This window comes from Pseudozyma hubeiensis, assembly GCF_000403515.1.
Source record: "Pseudozyma hubeiensis SY62 DNA, scaffold: PHS45, whole genome shotgun sequence".
NCBI lineage: Eukaryota > Fungi > Basidiomycota > Ustilaginomycetes > Ustilaginales > Ustilaginaceae > Pseudozyma > Pseudozyma hubeiensis.
The window spans coordinates 1,171,280-1,188,462 of NW_012133827.1; the positions used below are offsets into that span (position 1 = coordinate 1,171,280).

The 17,183-nt window shown below is 56.6% G+C and overlaps 9 protein-coding genes across 9 annotated transcripts; 5 read left to right on the forward strand and 4 right to left on the reverse strand.

The window, feature by feature from the left end:
* Positions 1–699: 699 nt before the first annotated feature.
* PHSY_004861 (hypothetical protein) lies at positions 700–1,287 on the forward strand (the record flags this gene model as incomplete). Its single annotated transcript, XM_012335473.1, has 1 exon — positions 700–1,287. The coding sequence occupies one exon, from the start codon at positions 700–702 to the stop codon at positions 1,285–1,287; it is 588 nt and encodes a 195-aa protein (XP_012190863.1).
* An 85-nt stretch (positions 1,288–1,372) lies between these two features.
* Positions 1,373–4,528, reverse strand: PHSY_004862 (DNA damage response protein RcaA; the record flags this gene model as incomplete). Its single annotated transcript, XM_012335474.1, has 1 exon — positions 1,373–4,528. One exon carries the CDS (start codon positions 4,526–4,528, stop codon positions 1,373–1,375), a length of 3,156 nt encoding a protein of 1,051 aa, XP_012190864.1.
* Positions 4,529–5,063: 535 nt separating this feature from the next.
* Positions 5,064–6,704, forward strand: PHSY_004863 (hypothetical protein; the record flags this gene model as incomplete). The annotated part of the gene is made up of 1 exon (XM_012335475.1): positions 5,064–6,704. One exon carries the CDS (start codon positions 5,064–5,066, stop codon positions 6,702–6,704), a length of 1,641 nt encoding a protein of 546 aa, XP_012190865.1.
* A 138-nt stretch (positions 6,705–6,842) lies between these two features.
* On the reverse strand, positions 6,843–8,897 carry PHSY_004864 (hypothetical protein; the record flags this gene model as incomplete). The annotated part of the gene is made up of 1 exon (XM_012335476.1): positions 6,843–8,897. The coding sequence occupies one exon, from the start codon at positions 8,895–8,897 to the stop codon at positions 6,843–6,845; it is 2,055 nt and encodes a 684-aa protein (XP_012190866.1).
* A 510-nt stretch (positions 8,898–9,407) lies between these two features.
* On the reverse strand, positions 9,408–10,477 carry PHSY_004865 (hypothetical protein; the record flags this gene model as incomplete). Its single annotated transcript, XM_012335477.1, has 3 exons — positions 9,408–9,932; positions 10,014–10,271; positions 10,394–10,477. 3 exons carry the CDS (start codon positions 10,475–10,477, stop codon positions 9,408–9,410), a joined length of 867 nt encoding a protein of 288 aa, XP_012190867.1.
* A 372-nt stretch (positions 10,478–10,849) lies between these two features.
* PHSY_004866 (nucleolar protein NOP58) lies at positions 10,850–11,188 on the forward strand (the record flags this gene model as incomplete). The annotated part of the gene is made up of 1 exon (XM_012335478.1): positions 10,850–11,188. The coding sequence occupies one exon, from the start codon at positions 10,850–10,852 to the stop codon at positions 11,186–11,188; it is 339 nt and encodes a 112-aa protein (XP_012190868.1).
* Positions 11,189–11,772: 584 nt separating this feature from the next.
* PHSY_004867 (S-adenosylmethionine decarboxylase proenzyme 2) lies at positions 11,773–13,425 on the forward strand (the record flags this gene model as incomplete). Its single annotated transcript, XM_012335479.1, has 1 exon — positions 11,773–13,425. One exon carries the CDS (start codon positions 11,773–11,775, stop codon positions 13,423–13,425), a length of 1,653 nt encoding a protein of 550 aa, XP_012190869.1.
* A 210-nt stretch (positions 13,426–13,635) lies between these two features.
* PHSY_004868 (hypothetical protein) lies at positions 13,636–15,564 on the reverse strand (the record flags this gene model as incomplete). Its single annotated transcript, XM_012335480.1, has 2 exons — positions 13,636–14,948; positions 15,297–15,564. 2 exons carry the CDS (start codon positions 15,562–15,564, stop codon positions 13,636–13,638), a joined length of 1,581 nt encoding a protein of 526 aa, XP_012190870.1.
* A 456-nt stretch (positions 15,565–16,020) lies between these two features.
* PHSY_004869 (initiation factor subunit) lies at positions 16,021–17,061 on the forward strand (the record flags this gene model as incomplete). The annotated part of the gene is made up of 1 exon (XM_012335481.1): positions 16,021–17,061. One exon carries the CDS (start codon positions 16,021–16,023, stop codon positions 17,059–17,061), a length of 1,041 nt encoding a protein of 346 aa, XP_012190871.1.
* Positions 17,062–17,183: the final 122 nt, after the last annotated feature.

Consider the following 17,183-nt stretch of genomic DNA (forward strand, 5'->3'; position numbering starts at 1 on the left):
CAGCGGTGTCTATTCTCGGTGGACGCGAAATTCCCTGATCTTTTTCTCGGGTTCCTTCTCGGCAGAGGTGTCACGGACAGAGTTGGGATCTTCCTCGCAGATGCCCATTTTGGGCTGTTTTAAATAAATTTGATTTATATCTTTATTTTATCGCTTTTTGGGGGATCGTGACCACCGATTTCGGGGCTCCTACAAGCTACTACCTACAGTAAACGCTCTCTTCCACGTAGCTAGCTACGATCGTATGGAGAGAGAAGCTACGAATGTAAGATCATGATTCGTGACTCGAGGTCTCTGCCTCTCATACTGTCACAGTTCGCGCCTTCCGGGAGTCTGAATCGCGAGCTTTGGAGGCTAGAGCGGCGAGAAGATGCTCATTTTGGGGTGTTGTTGCTCGTTTAGACCCTGCAGCGCGATACGCTCCGTTTCATCTTCAAGCTCTTGGCCGCGTGTATAGCTACCAGGAATATCGATGTGCATATCGATTTAGAAATCTTCGGTCCTTTTTTTCGTTTGCGATCAACGTTTGTTACACCGTCAACTTCGTCGACGACCTCCAATTTAGGATTCGGAAGTCGGACCTGTCAAACAGCGTGTGCGTCGTCAGAAGATCATGGTGGGGAGAACAACACTTTCTAGCCTCCACTGACACCAGCTCGTCGTCACCATCACGCAGCACTCACCCCCTGCAACCTCAGTATGATGTCCTCTCGCGAAGGACCAACAGCCTCTGCTCCGCCCAAGATAACCATCACACCTCTACCCTCCTCGCTCCCATCCCCGATCCCAACCTCCACAATCACCCTTACCATCTCTGGTCATCCTACCACCGTGATTGCGCAGTCCTTCGTCGATCGAATCTTCATCACCGTCACGCAGCTTTCCAAATTTGGATGCCTATATCAAGCTTCGACCGCCCCCAACCCTTCCTCTACCCTCCTCGATTCTGATCCTTCCGCTACAGACTCAATTCTACCACCACCACTGCCGACAACGTCGATCACAAAACTCGTCGGTACAGAACCGAGTCCTTCCCACACAGCGCTTTACCAGCTGTACGTCGCACAGATCGCAAGCATCGTCACCAGCACCGCAAGCAAGCAGGATGCCAGACCCCTGGTGGTCAGTCTTGCGTTAAAACCAACTGCCAGTGCCCAGCTAGGGGTCAAAGATGCGGTCGTGCGGAATGATGATGATGATGAAGTGGACTCGTTGATGTCGAGCGAGGAAGAGAGGAAGAGGTATATGGGTGTCATGGATGCTGTGAAACAGTGTAGAGTCTGGTAAGAAGAGCAGCACAGAGCACACTTGGGGAGACGGTGAGGGCGACAGTGGTTTGCTATCATGTGACATTCGAGAGGAATCTACAGCTTCAAAAGACTGAGCGTCGAGTTCGACTGGTGCCCGTCGCAGGTGGATCTCGTCTCCTCCTCGTCGAGGTGCTCCTACCAAACCCAGCGAAATTCCCGTCGTCATCCTCCTCACCGTCATCGCTGTCATCCCCACCAACATCGTCATCCACCAGCATCGTCGTCGAGCTCCTCCCCGCCGGACCCCTCCTTTTGCGACTCGCAGAACCACCCGCACTCTCGATCTCATCATCGCTGTCTTGCACCAGCGCCGTCGCCGCCCTCTTCTTCCCTCGAGCAAGCGGTCTCTGCGATCTTCCCCCATGCCGGCGTTCCAACATCCTGGTCATGTCGGCCTCGTCTTCGGAATCCATGGAATCGAGACCGTCCAGGCCCAGATCGACGGCTGTTTCTTCGACAGATGCCGGGTCCAGAGCAACCCGCGTCCGACCTCTGCTTCGAGACGATCCGATGGTCTCGCTTTCATCCTCCGATAGGATGATCTGTCTGGCTGCGGTGCGTGATCTCGCCCCACGTGCAGCGTTGGCACTGGTCGCGGATGGACCCGACTGCTGCTCCTCCCAGTACGCTTGGCCCAGACCGTAGTCGTTGCTTTCCGGCAGCACCAGCGATATACGAGGCCTCGCGTGCGATGCAGCCGGCCCAGCTGCTGTCCCGCTCGACGCAGTCGCAGCTTTCGGGCGGAATTTTTTAAAGTTTGGAACGTCCTGACCCACTCCCCGTCGTGACGCCAGCTCCTCGTGTACCACCTTCTTCCTCAACAGAGGCACGAAATCCACTTGGACAAAGTTGCCCCTCACGTGTATCCTCAGCTCTTCCTCAGCCATCTGCTTGAATGCTTCGTAGTCCTCATCGATCGCACCTTCGTTCGAACCTTGCTGCTGCTGCTCCCGCCCCACGCGTCCGCTTCGAGGCCCGAGGAACTTGTCCATCGAACCCGATTGTGTTCCAGGCTTGGCGATCTGAAGCCGGTTGAATTCGACGTCGAAGTCGTCCATCTTTTTGCCTTTGGCGCGCTGCGTGTTGATTGCTTGCAGGAATTGAGGCTCCGAGTCGGGTTGTGCACCGTTGGAGAGGCCGCTGACGTTGTCGGCTGGGTCGGCACGGATGATGCGTGTCGGTTGTGAGTGAGGTTGGACAGCACTAGGTTGATCATCTTGATCGGCATCGGCGTCACCTGTGCGGACTCGTTTGGACGCTGGACTTCGAAGACCATCTGCATCGGCTGTGATGCCGGATGCCTCTTTCTGTTGCGCAGATTTCCTCTTGTGACCGGCGCCGTCATCGGCAGGAGCCGCGTCCCTCGCCTGACTCGCTTCTGGCGCCTGCGTCTGCGCGCGGTCTTCTTCGTCCAGATTCATCCGGTACCGTCTGCTCTTCGGCACAGACGAACCAATCGCAGCATCCGCAAGACTACCGACGGAAAAGGAGCCAGACTCTGCATCAGCATCAATAGCAGTGCTACCGTCGGGACGAAGCAACGCATCAAAAACGTCGGACCGTCGCGCGTTGGCCCGGCTTGCACCAGTGCGCCTCGTCAAACCACTACGCTCGGCTCGCGTAAGCTGAGAAGAAGAGATATGGTTAGCGTTCGGCATAGATGTGTCATCTTGGAGACGATGCTCTGCGTGGGCAAGGTCTTGCGCAACCTCTTCGACATCTTGGATAGGCTTGCGTGTGCGACGTGTGAGAGGTCTCCTGGAAGGCTCGCGTGACGTGGCGGAGGGCTCTGTGCTGGGCGCAGGTGCTTGCTCGGCTTCACGTGTCATGGTGTTGGCTGCGCTTGTTTCGTTGCGTGGTATCGCGGCCGGTGGAGGTGGCGGAGATACATTGGTGGTGAGAGGCTCGATCTCGGTCGCATCCGCGGCGGTTCCTGCTTCGGTACTAGTTTGAGCTGGCACTTCTGCGGCCGCAGGAGCAGTAGCCTCTGGCTCTTCTTGACCGTCCGTCATATTTGGAATGACATTGAGATGAGCGCGAACGTCGGCCGAAAAGATGGCATTCGTGATGGCGTGAAATCCGGTTGGCATGGCGATGCGGAGATTGGTGCACGCTACCGTACATGCATCCTTCCAGGCCTCATTGTCATGCACCGCTCCGACCAGCACCACCAAACCTTCGTCCGGCGCTTCGCTGCGCGCTTTGCTGCCACTGTTGCGCCAGTACGAGAGTGCGCTGTTCTTGTACGGCATCAGCAGCTGCGCAAAGTCTGCTTTGGTCCGCAAATTCTCTGCCTGCGGATTGTGCGTAAAGACGTGAGCGCCGGCAACAGAGAGGATGCTTTTGTAGATGGACACTTCCGAGTCTTCATTGGGAAGAGCGAACAGGACGCAGGTGGTACCTTTGAGCATGTAGGTGCGGCGTTCTTGAGGCAGCAATTTTTGCTGTAGATCCGGCACATCGCTGAGCTCTTGCTGGTCAAAGGACGGCTGGTATGCGACTAAGTCAAGCTCGTCGAACGACGTCTCGAGCGAGTCTGGGTCGTGACGAGGTAGAGCTGCGCGTCGGAAGAGCTCTTGGAAATAGTCGATGGCGACGATGGGTCGCGCTTGGAGGAGCGCACACAGCACCGATTCGGTGGGCTTGACCTGCGCGAGACAGAGGTGAGTATAGCCATCTCGCCAGCGAGATTTTGCAGACGATAGATGGATGCCAAGCTCTCCAGCGGGTTTGCGAAGCGGCGAGATGGCGGTCTCCTTGACCCTTGCTGCGAAGCAGACAGATATCGGCTTCCACACTAGCCGCAAAGAGATGGTGGTTGTGAGGGCAAAGGAGTCGCCATCTTGCAGGGCATGCTCCTGGTCAGCGGGCACCTGCACCTCTGTCGGTTCAGAGGTCGACAATCGGCGAGGTGCGCTTGGCTGCTGAGTCACGCCAAACGTCTTTCTGCTCTTGTTGGCTTCGAAGCGTATTGTGACTCGGGGACGAAGGTCAACGTCGTCGTGAACGGCCGACGGATTTGAGGTGTCTGCAGGTAGAGTAGTGACACTTTCTGCTGAAGCTACAGTGATGTGGCAGGATGTCCGCGAGACAAACTTGCTATCGATGACGATGTCGGCTGGGATCTTGCGTCCGAGGGTATATGTCTGACCGTACTTGAGGACCTTGCTGAGCTCCTGGCGGCTGTCTTCGGCAAAGCGGCCTTGAAGGAGCCACATGAGGCTCGATTCAAATTTTGGGGCTTTAGTCGGTAGAGAAGGGTGATCATTGCCGCTTCGTAGCGGTGTGTGATGGCAGTGACGAGCGAGAAGAAACTCAGCCTTGGCAAGTGCGTGTGGTGTTGTGTGTTACTTTTTCTTCTTTCCTGCAGGGTTCGGCCTGAGAAGATGTGGAGAAACAGTCTGCATCTCGTCCCGATTTAGTATGTTTGTGACCGATTCGAATAGCCGCTCGAGCCAGCGTGTGTGCGTGTGATTCGAATTTAAGAGTCGCAATTCCCACGTTGAAATTATTGGTGTGCTGCTGTGTTGTTTGCCCAGCCAATTTCGAGACTGGTGTCCCGCGCCATCAACACTCAACTCTGGCGCTTAGCTCCCACTGCGATTCCTTCCAGAACTCGTCCACGATCTATCATCTTCCCCCCTCAACCTCGTTGCTTTGTGGCCGACTGGTGTCTGTATCGCTCGATATCCTGGCATAGCGACACTCGTAGTAGCACCATCGCCACGGAGCACATCCTTCTCACCGCCCACCATGTACAACCATCACTCTCAACATCGACACGGCTCGGGCTCTCGCTCCTCCTCCTCCGCCACCGATGCACCTCAAGGCGCTCTCGGAGCGCTTGCCGACTGGGCCGCTCGCAACCTCGATCCCGAATCGCTCTCCTCACCCGTTTCGGTCTACATCGAACGCTGCTGTCACCCTTCCCTCTCCTCACCCAATCTCGCGCTCAACTTGGAGCTCGCCGACTACGTCAACACCAAGAAAGCAAACACTCCGCGAGAAGCTGCCTTCGAGACCGTCCGCAAAATCAACTCTCGCAATCCTCACGTCGGTATGCTCGGGTTAGCGCTCTTGGATATCCTCGTCAAGAACTGCGGTTACCCGTTTCACCTTCAAGTTGCGACCAAGGAGTTCCTCAACGAGATGGTCAAACGGTTTCCAGAACGACCCCCGGTCTTCCCGTCGCCGGTGCAGAGTAAGATCCTCGAGCTCATTCACGAGTGGAAGCTCACGCTGTGCGTCACCAGCAAACACCGGGAAGATCTGGTCCACATCCGCGACATGCACCGTCTCCTGACCTACAAGGGGTACAGATTCCCCAACGTCGATTCCAGAGCCGCTAGCGTTATGAATTCGGACAACAACCTCAAATCGCCAGAGGAGCTCGAAGAGGAGGATCGCGCTGCCCAGGGTGCAAAGCTGCAAGAGCTCATCCGAAGAGGTACACCCAAGGATCTGGCTCAAGCTCAAGAGTTGATGAAGATCATGTCCGGTGCCGAACCGGAGAACAAACCCGACTACCGCAAGCAAACTAGGAGAGAGTTGGACAAGGTACAGAGCAGGGCGATCCTGCTGAACGACATGCTGGACAATGCCAAGGAAGGGGAGAGATTCGTGGGCGGAGACGCGTACGACCAGATCGCGAGCCATTTGAGAAGCGTCCAGCCGAGAATTCAGAAGTGGATCGGCGACGTGGAGGAAGGCAGCGGAGGAGGCGAAGCAGCGGACAACATGGACAGGTTGTTGCTCGTCAACGATCTGATCAACCAGGTGATCGAGAGGTACAAGCAGTTTACCAAGGGCAACTTTGATGCGAAGGTGACGATCGATCCGAGCATCGATCCTAGCAAGGGAGGCGCTGATGCGGTGCCGACCGCCAAGATCAGCGATCTGATCAGTTTCGATGATGACGACGGCAAGACGAACACGCAGAAGACAGAAGGTGGGAGCATCATGGACGATTTTGCTTCGTTGACGTTCGATGACGCTCCGGGCGCGAAAGCTGCGTCGTCGTCGTCAGCGGCGGCGCCGACAACTGGGCTCGGTGGGCTGCCGGCGGATCTGTTCAGCAACGACAGCGGGTCATCCACCCCGCGATCCGCCAATGCTGCCACAGCCAACCCAGCGTCGGGGCTGGGCAACTGGGGTGCATTGCAGTTGCCGACGACGGCGACGTCGACTTCCACCTCTCCGCGCATCCCACCAGCCGCTCCTGCTGCTGCTCAGCAAACCAACCAAGGCCTGCTCGATATGCCCGCCCTGACGCCTTCCTCCAACACCGCGTCCCGCTCGACCAACGGCTCAGCTCAGCAAAAGCAGCAGCAGCAGCAGCAACAGAAACCAAAGTCCAACGATCCATTCGCTGATCTCGACGCCATGTTCAAGTAGTCGGCACTCTTGCGGTTCGTGCTTTCAACGAAATGCCAATCTCAAGTTGTGATCGCTTGGCAGTTTCAAAAAGTCGAATGATGAGCACACGCCTGTGGATGTGGCTGTGTCAGATTGTAAGGAAGCTGTGCTGAGAGACTAGTCGAATACAATGGCGGAATCGGCGTTGGCTCCGTCCTGCTGAAGCTTTTGCTTCTTGTCCGGGGTGACGGCAGAGCTTGATTGTAGAGTCGTCTGATCCGGAGAGCCTTCTTCGTCGGGACGAGATCGCTTTGTACCCGCCACTGTCTTGCTGGCTACTGACGCTGCAGCAGTCGCTTTGGCAGGTACATCTGCCTCAGCCACCTCTGCAACGATATCGTCGTCGTCGCTATCGTCCTCATCCGCTTTTGACTCGACATACCTCGGCTGCGGCTTCTTGACATCCTTCGCTGCAATCTTGATCTTCTCCCCGCTCTCCGTCCCGCCAACGGAAATGACAACATTGACCGCCTGCAACCTCTGATCCTCATCCGTAATGGTCAGGATCGAACCTTGCTGCAAACCCATCTCGGTCAAACTCTTCTCCAGGTTATCCTCGAAATCGGGATCAGCCAAGATCCTCGCTCCGTCGTACACCACCAAATCCTCCTCGTCCATTCCCAAAGCCTCCTTCGCCACTCTGTCCACAACATCTGCCAACGTCACCTCCGTCAAACTGCTGACCTCGATCGGAATATACACATCCTGACAAACACCGCATTTCGGATTAGGCTGAGCAGGAGGAAACCCGGAAATGTATCGGTCCGATCCGCGCGTCAGCGTGATGAAGCGCGTCTTGTCCCACTTGCCGCTCAAAATGTGCAGGGCTTGGAGGACGAGCATGCCGGCGATGATGGCGTTGGTCGAGGCGATGGCGGGGATGATGTTGCCCGCCATCTGCTTGACCTGGAAGCGCGTCTTGCGGTCGATGTGGTAGACGATCGAGCGCAAGTTGGAAGTGCAAGTGACGAAATCGAGCGCGTCGTCGTCGTCCTTGTCGAACGAGAGCGGATTGGAGAGGTCCGCTGCCGCGCGAACCGCAAGTGCGGATGTGCTCGAGAGGAAGAGTTCCACATTGTCCTGCAAGCTGAGCGTGCGTTGGTCCTTGAGCGTAGAGGCGTTTTGCGGAGGCTGAGACTTTGTTGCTGCGTCGGCTGAAGGACCCGCATCAGCTTGGATGGCGGGAGCGCCTTCTGGCTGCGCATTCTCGCTTCCTGCCGCAGAGACACCGTTGACAGCATCCTGAAAGACGAGCGGAACGGGCTTGACGGGGCGATGGGTCCACATCTCTTCCATGCCGAGCAGACGCTCGATATCGTTCTTGTACACCTTGTTGAAGATTCTCTCTACAACACTGCGAACACGCTGCTGATCACCTTGCTTGGCTGCCTCGACCAAGGCGGCTCGAATGTCGCGCATCTCGCGGGCCTCTTTACGCAGGCTGTCGATCTCCTGTGCATCTTCACCATCCGCCACCGCCTTGTCGAGTTCGTCTTCCTCGGTTTCATCATCAGCGCCGAACAGCTGCGTGAAGAGCCAGCTTTTGGCCCACACGATGCAGTGGATCGGTGTTGAAGGTGTGGAGCGGATCGTGCATACGGGAAAAGTCTTGGGTGTTTCTTTAGGCTGGCAATCGTAGCATTCGGTAAGACCGGGCCTGATCGGCTGCACCTGCCCTCGGAAGCCTGTGGTACCGCTTTCAAGGAGCGGAACTCCAGAAGCAACGCACATCTTGTTGACCCATCGTCTCGCATCAAGATTGTCGAGCGCGTTCAGGACGAGGTCGAAGCCCTGGAAGTATGAAACACCGAAACGAGGCTCCTTGATGTTGGCATGATGGGCGACGATGTTTACAAGCGGGTTGAAGGAGGATGCAGTCTGCTTCGCCACGATCGACTTGGGCTTCTTGATGTGCTGCTTTTGAAAGAGAAACTGACGGTTGAGGTTGGAGAGGTCGATAGTGTCGAGGTCGATGATCTCGATGTTGCCAAAGCCGGTGAGCACGAGATTTTTGAGGAGTTCGCAGCCGATCCCTCCGGCGCCAACGACGAGGATCTTGGCTGTGTTTGTTTGAAGAAACGCTTCCTTGCCTAGGATGGCCTCGGCCAGAGCGTAGCGTGCGGGTTGAGCAGCGGTGCCGTTCTGTGTGGAGGATGAGGCTATTGACGCCATGGTGTACGGCCGCGCTTGTGTGGTGAGCGGGAAAGACGGATGAGAGCCTTCGGGAGATTGAGATCGAAGCGGTCGAAGGATGCGGCAGATCAGATGGTGGTATGAAGGGGAGAAGATGCTATGTGTGTTGGTGACGGGAAAGGCCAGTGCGGGAAGACCTCTCAAGAAGAAAGCGATTTTCAGAGTAGAGCTGAGTCTCTTTCAATGATTCTGCTAGGGTTGTTGCAATAGCTCAATTGCAACCGTGATTCTGATACGATGCGTAAATTGAAACAGACTGCCTTGCTCAGCGTCGTGTTTCGAAGTTCGCGCGTGCGCCAGTCAAAGTGGAGGATGAAGAGCAACACACAAAGCTTTCTTGCTATTCATTTGGTAGCATCCGCACTCAGTTACCAAACGTGATGGTACGAAGAAAATCTCATCACAGACTGACAGACTCCGTCCGCTCTGAGCAGGAGCGATCCCTTTGGAATCATGCAATTCGATGAGCTCTGCGACAAGTGGGGGAATCTAAGCCATTTCGACGTCTTCCGTCTTGGAAGCCGTTTGAGCGGGTTGCGCTTCGCTTGTGACAGCCACGGTTGCATCAGGTTTGGACGAAGAAGGCGAGTTCATGAAGGCTTCGAGTTCGGCGTCCAAGTCGGCTGCAGTAACGGGTTTGCGCTTCTCGCGCCTGGGTGGCGCATTCCGCGTTCGTCCCGCCTGTTGTCCTGCCGTGGTAGCATTCGTCTCGCGTCGTCCGCCGTTGCGACCGCCATTGCGGACCGGACCAAGGCGATCGGCAAAGCGACTCCCTGCACCTGCTGCTTCTGCTTCTCCATCGTCGTTCATTCTCGACGACAGGCCGAAGCGGGACAAGAGTGAGCGTTGCGGATCCTGAACACCTTTTGATCGTTCCGCGCGCATCTCCTGGGTGATGCTGATGACTTGGCCTTTAGCTTTTGCGCCGTCGAACTCGTTCTTGGCCTGCAAGGCATGGTTCGGGTTCTCATAGATGACAACAGCCTTTCCGGTAGATCGATCGCTACGATCATACTACAGAGGAGATGAACAAACGAGTCGGATCAGCTACTGTTGCACGACAAGGTTTCCGCAAGGCCAAGGAGTCCTACTTACTCTGATGTAGGCTTTGGTGACGGGACCGATAGAGCCAAAGAGATCCTTCAGGTCACGCTCGGTAACCTCGTAGTGCAGGTTTTCGATGGTGAGCTTGCCGGTGGGGTTGACTTCGTTCACTTCCGATTTGTCCTGCGGGAAAAACATGGGTGCACGAGAAGAGCCGTTGCGGGGTCCACGACGCGAGCCAGCATCTTGCTGGTATCGATCGTGCTTCCATGCTCCATCGCTGTCCGCTGCGGAAGACCGGTGCGAGCGCTGCAGAGCAGGATAGTGTGATTAGGTGCAATCAGGCGCGTTGGTGAGGGTCAGTGATCGTAGCTCGCGTACGCGTGATGCATCGCGAAGGACAGCGTGAGACGCGTGATGGTGGAACGCACATTGTAGGGGGAGTTGCGGCTAGAAGCGCCCGAAGTTCGCAAGCCCCGGATGGAGTCGGACAGAGGCTGGTGGAGTCTATCCATTCTGACGATGAGTATGGGCGATCGTTGGTGGTTGCGAGCAGACGTTCGAGAGCGGTCCGAAAGCACAAGACTCGAAGCGACCTGTTGGAGATTGTGGACCCTGCTTCTGATCGAAGATGCACCCGATGGACCGAAACACCAAGGTTCAAGATGTTATGTCGGCATCAGCTCACTCCTCCTCGGAGCGAAAATCCGTCAATCTCGCCAAACTGCCACGCGAGCAACATCGACTTTTGAGACCTGGACTGGCCACACCGAAGCGCTAATTCGGCCCCAGCGCCATCGCCTTCGTTGGTTCGCGGACTCGGACTGGAGACGTGTCGCGTGATGTTAGGTCACGACCTTTGCAAACCGTAGGCACAGCCGACGTGGATGAGAGGATTGCATCCAAGCGGGGTCAGAGCGGAACTAGAACGACGGGGCAAGACGATCAAAGCGAGCGGACATGCGAGGAGCGGTGGGTCTCGATTCCTGGCTCTTTTCGGCACGGCCGCTAGGAACGGCACAAAGTCTCGATTTTATGCATTTGAACCATCGCCTCGAGGTGAAAAAGGGCAATTTGAAATGCATCGAGGAAGGACGCTGCAGGAGAAGAGTGGATTCAAATTTTTCGACGCGAGAGCAGAGACGGAGAAAGTCGTCGATGACGAACCTCAAGAAGAAAAAGAACACAAACTGGCTCTTGGGCTGCTTTTCTCTTTTTTACAGTAGACGACCGGTACAGAAGTCACACACACACACACACACACACACACGAACACGCAAAAGTCGTCTCGGCTCTCTTGGTTCGGCACACCTCAGTTTGCTCTTCCTTCCTCATTTCTTGCTTCCCGTCACCATCCATTCGAACAAAACGCATCTCGCCTTCATCGAAAGCAGACTTCTACCTACCATCCAAAGCTCGCATCAAAGCTTTCTGCAAATCTCTCCAACCACAAACGCCCACAGCCGGCTCCCCACCAATCTACTCCTGTCGTCATCAGGAGCTAGCAACCCTGTTGAACCTCATCCGATCCTCTTTCTTCCATGCCGTCAGACGATTCAGACGATAGTAGTGGTAATAATAGATCCTATATACACTTTTCGTCACCATTCACCTCTAGTCCTCAACGCACCTCTCCGCTGCTGACATCCTCTCCAGCAACCCAAACGATCCTCGTTCCCCTTCCCAAGGCTCCCGACCCGCCCCCTCCTCGCTCTCGCTGTTCACAGATTCAACATCACCTACGCCTCCCTTACTCCAGCGCCATTAACCTCCTCACCTCCGCCCCACTCTACCTTCACCACCAGCCGAGATGACACCCGCCATCGACCTCGAAGCTACTGCTAACCGTCTCGACTCTTACACTCCAGCTGCTTTCCACATGGAGCACCACCACCACCACAAAGACACCGCCGACCTCCTCATGGAGGCCAAGGAAGCTCAGCGCATCAAGACGCTCGAGATCATGGATGCTCGTGCAGAGCTCCTTCGCGCCAAGCTCAGCGATGACGCTTCCAGCGTCACCACCGCCGTCGACTCCAACAGCGGCAGCCCCGAAAAGGTCGTCGACGACTTCCACGACCCTTGCGGTCCCTTTGAAGGACCCGAGAAGCTTCTCGAGCTCTGGTTTGCCGAGGAGCCCTCGGATGTCAGCGCCTGTCGATGGTCCGACCCTGACGCTCGACCCGACCACTTTGGCCTTCGTTCCGTGCCCAAGGCCGTTTGGGAGACTATGCTCGACATTGTCAAGTGCAAAGTCCTCAGTGTCATCCAAGGCTCTCACGTCGACGCCTATCTTCTCAGCGAGTCCTCCATGTTTGTCTTCCCGCACAAGCTCATCCTCAAGACCTGTGGTACTACCACCCTCTTGCTCGGCCTCGAGAAGCTTCTGACCATTGCTGCAAAGGCGCTCGCCGGTCTCAACACCGCCGCCACTTTTGCCAAGCTCTCGACCCCCGAATCCGAAGACGCGGACGACAACGACGAGGCCTCCACCGCCATGTCCGACTCGAGCTTCATTCAGGAACGTCAGCTCGGCAGCATCGTGAAGCACGCCTTCTACAGCCGAAAGAGCTTCATGTTCCCCGAGCGTCAGAAGGGTCCTCACCGCGACTGGATGCTCGAGGTTGCCGTCCTTGACCGCTTCTTCGATCACGGCTCGGCTTACACCGTCGGCAAGATGAACGGCGACCATTGGCTCCTTTGGATGGGTTGCGAGGGCGCACGTGAAGCCGAGGTTTCGAGTGTCGTCGAGCGACCTCTGACCTTGCCTGCACCCTGCGTCGAGGACCAGACGCTCGAGATCCTCATGACCCACCTCTCCTCTGCCTCGTGCGCCCGCTTCGTCTTCGACGAAGAGCTTCCGCACCCCACCGTCGCAGAGTGCTTCCCACGCAAGCAGCTCACCGCTGCCGAGGCTTCGGCTCCCGCGTCGTCGCTCGACAAGGGTCACGCTCTCGGTCTCGCTCTGTCGAACAAACTCGGCCTCACCGAACTCTTCCCGGACACGGAAATCGACGCATTCGCTTTCGAGCCCTGTGGTTACTCTGCCAACGCCGTCATGCCTCGCGGCGGCAAAAACGACAATGCAGGCTACTGGACCATCCACGTCACGCCCGAAGAGGACTCGTCCTACGCTTCGTTCGAGACGAACGTGGCTCTGTGCTCCAACAGCCCTGCTGCCGACGCTCTGGACGAGACTACGCTGCAGCTGCCCACCAACCTGCCTTCGTTGGTGAGGCGTGTCGTCGACATTTTCGAGCCGGGCAAGATGTCCGTCACGCTGTTCGTCTCTACTTCCGAGCAGGAGGAGGAGCAGGTGGGAAGCGACAAGGCGGTCCTGACCAACGAGGACATCCTACACGCTCTCTCCATCAAAGGCTACAAGAGGACCGACAGGATCGCTTACGAATTTGAGAGGTACAACCTCGTCTTTGTTTCGTTTGAGAAGAGACGTTCCCGCTGATCTACCGTCTGCGGCCATTCCAACGATCTAGAGCGTCGATAGTGCGACCTTTTTCCCCTTTTCCGGACTCGAGCCGCTTCGCTTCACCGTTTTTGTTCCGGCCGTTTCTTCTTCTTTCGACCCAACACTGTCACGCTTTGCTTGTTCCATGTTCGCTTCTTTATGTTATTTTCATATGCCTCATATCTACTCGCCTACCTGCGTGTGCTGTTACAAAAGACGATTGTGAACGAGAATGCCGGCAAACTCATCCAGCCCGACACTGGCGCCGGTGATTCCCTGTGCGGCAGCAGCGCCCTTGATCGCCGCATTGGACTTTGCCTCTCCACCATCCTCCGTTGCGGGGGCGAAGAGTTTGGCACCCTCTTCGATCATCTCCTCGATCTCCTTTGGTGGGAGTTTGTCTCCTAAGGATGAGAGGATTGTGGTGAGTTCCGTGGTTCCGATTCTGCGTTGTGCGAGGGGAAGGGTAGAGGAGGATGAGGAAGAGGAAGAGGGGGTGAGACGATCGAGGAGAAGTTGGAAGAGGGTGGATGCGGTGTCGCGTTGAAGCGGGTTGAGATGGGTGGTGGAGCGGATGGTGGGGGCGTTGCGGGAACGACGTTGACGTTTGGGAGTGTGTTCTGAGTCAGAGTCGATGGGGGAGGGTGGAGTTGCGGGGTTACGACGACGTCGACGCCTGGAATCGTGGATGGACGCTTCATCCTCGCTCGTCAGATCCGAGCCTGTATCCAAGGCTTTGTTTCCACGTCGCCGAGAAGACACCTCGAAATCTTCCTCTGAATCATCCCCGTCATCGACGATGAAACCTCCGCCTCCATCGGCATCCTCCTGCGCGATCTCTGCCGCTTTCCTTCGCCCTCGAACGGCAGCCCTCCGACTAGGTCTTCGACGACCACCGCTCTCTTCCTCCTCCTCATCCTCTTGGCTTCGTTTCGCATTGCGGCTCTGGAGCTCGTCGAGCAGTACTAATGCGACTTGCTGAAACTCTTGCCTGCCAACCACCTTTTCAGGTTTGGCGCCTGGTGCGAGTCTTCGACGGGATGCAGAGGAGGGCGTGTAGGCTGTCTCGGCGAAGAGGGAAAGCACGGACGGATCGCTGGAATCGAGACCGAGGTTCGAAAGCGCCTCGGGTATAGCACTGAGTGGGATCGTTGCAGGTCTCGTGATGGATGGGGACGACGTCGATGCTTCGTCTCGATCTTGGTCTTCCGGCATGAAACCAGCTCCGTGAGCTACTTCGTCGTCGTCCTCGTCGTCGACGATGAACCCTCCACCGCCATCGTCATCGTCATCCACAACGAAGCCGCCGCCTCCTCCAGTGTCGTTGGTTTCTGCAATGAAGCCTCCCGCCGTGCCGTTGGCGCTTGAGCTCCTGCCAGCCTGGCCTCTGGACGCACCTGCTGTCAGTGATGGTCGAGAGTACGGGTTCGGTAGCGTGCTCGGATCGTCGCCTGCTTCGATGCGGCTCGTCCGATAGGCGTCGTCGAAAGATGCATCTATGTCATCCATATTGGTGTCGGCTGAAGGTAGGTGATTGTAGATGGTGAGGTGACTTAAGGTAGAAAGGTCGGGAAGAAGGCTGAGTCGTGCAGCTGTAACGCAACAGTGCCAAGTGGAGGTGCTAAAATATGATCAGCTGTTACGTCGAAGCCGGCTCCTTCACTTGAAAGATTTCCGCACGAGTTGGAGTGAGCTGAGAAGACACAACGAAAAAGTCGCACAAAAGTGTTGCTTCCTTTCTGACTCCTCTATCGACACTCTCGCATCAACACATCCCTCTGCAGACCAAGGTCGCTGCCATCGCCAGCCATGACAGCTACAAAGCCGGCCGCATTGGGCGGCCCCGCCGTCTCGGCTCCCAGACTCACCCATCAAGCCCCCTTCGAAACCATCATCAAGGACAAACCCTCCCAAAAACTCATCATCAGCCTCTCCCTCCGTCTTCGGCGAGGTCAGATTTCCGGCCCGGAAGCTGTCTCCGAAGCGACCGCAAAGGCTCTTCGCAGCGTCGTCTCCTCGGCCAAATACAACTCGATGCAGGAGCTCATCGACATCATCAAAGCTGCAGGAAGGCACCTGCAGCTCTCGCAGCCGGCGGAGCAGTCGATCGGCAACATCACGAGGAGGATTGTTCATTTGCTGAGGGAGGAGGCGAAGGCTGCGCTATTGGAAGCACACGAGAAGGAGATGGAGAGTGGAAGAAGGACTGGCGGCTCGGGGAGCGGCCTGGGAAGTTTGAGCAACTCGATCTCTGATTTGCAGCTTGTGAACGCTTTCAGTGGCGCGACTGGTGGTGCTGGTAGTGGTCCAGCGGGAAGTGCGATCCCGGCTCATGTGGCTCCGACGAGTGCGTCAAACTCGGCTTCGAGCTCGTCAAATTCCGTCCCTCAGATCCACAACAATCACGGTCACAGGAGTACCTCGCACTCGCAATTCCCTTCGGGCTCCTCCTCCACCGGCGCAGCTCACTCACCCCTCACTCGTCCAGGACCACATCCGCTACGAGGCGCATCGGAATCATCTCACCTCAGTGGTTCATCAGCGTTCGTCCACGGCAACTTCTCGATCTCGGATCTCGTGGCTGCCGGTGCGATGGCCACCGCCGCTACATCCACCGGTTCCAGCCTGACACACACACCCGCAGACGGAAGCTATGCATCGACCCCTCACGCCTCGCTCTCGCGCAAAGGCTCAGGTGTGTTCGACTCGAGCTTTGCGCAGCTCTCGCAGCACATGTCCGGTGTTTCACTTACCGAGGATGCGGCGGGGGAGGCGGAGGCCGAGCAAGCGATGCACAGCGTTGGAGGGGACACCACTCGGGCAGACGACGAATCCTCCAACTCTGACGACTCTGAACCGGCTACCGATGATGAGCAAGATGACGAGTTGTCCGCGCAGGATGCCACCTCGCTGATCACCGGTAAGAAGTCCGCCGGCGCCTACTTCCTCAAACCCCTCCTGATCCAAGCCATCCAAGATCTCATCGACGAACTCGAAACCGTCGACGACAACATCTCCAAAGTCTCCCGAGATCACATCCACTCCGGCGAAGTCATCCTCACACTCGGATCCTCCGCCACCGTTGAAAACTTCTTCTCCGCTGCAGCCAAAGATCGGAAATTCACCGTCATCGTACCGGAGACCGCACCGTCGTACTCGGGTCACTCGCTCGCACGATCCCTCACTGCATCCGGTATCTCGGTGCTGCTCATCCCTGACAGCTCCATCTTCGCTGTTATGCCTCGTGTTTCCAAAGTCGTTCTCGGAGCCCACGCTGTACTCGCCAACGGTGGATTGATCGCCTCTTCCGGTGCCTACGCTACCTCTCTCGCAGCTCAACAACACTCTACACCCGTAATGATCTTGACAGGAGTATACAAGATCTGCCCCGAATGGTCGGGCATTCAAAACTTTTCTTCGGCTACCAGCGCAGGTGCCCTAGGCCCAGCTGCACTGCTCGACTACGCAACCAGCAGCAGCATCGTCGAACGCGTAGAAGTCGTCAGCAACGCCTTCGATTACGTACCCCCTCATCTGGTGGATGTCTTCATCACGAATGTTGGTGAACATCCCCCGAGCTATGTTTACCGCTTGGTGAAGGAGAATTATCACCAGGACGATATCGTGCTTTAGAGGCAAAAGGGAGGGAATCACGGCCAGGCGGTGGAGCCAAGCACAAGCTTATCATCAGGACCGATACCTTGCCGCACAACACACCGCAGTTCGTACGTTTTTGTTAGCGAAAGACAACGATG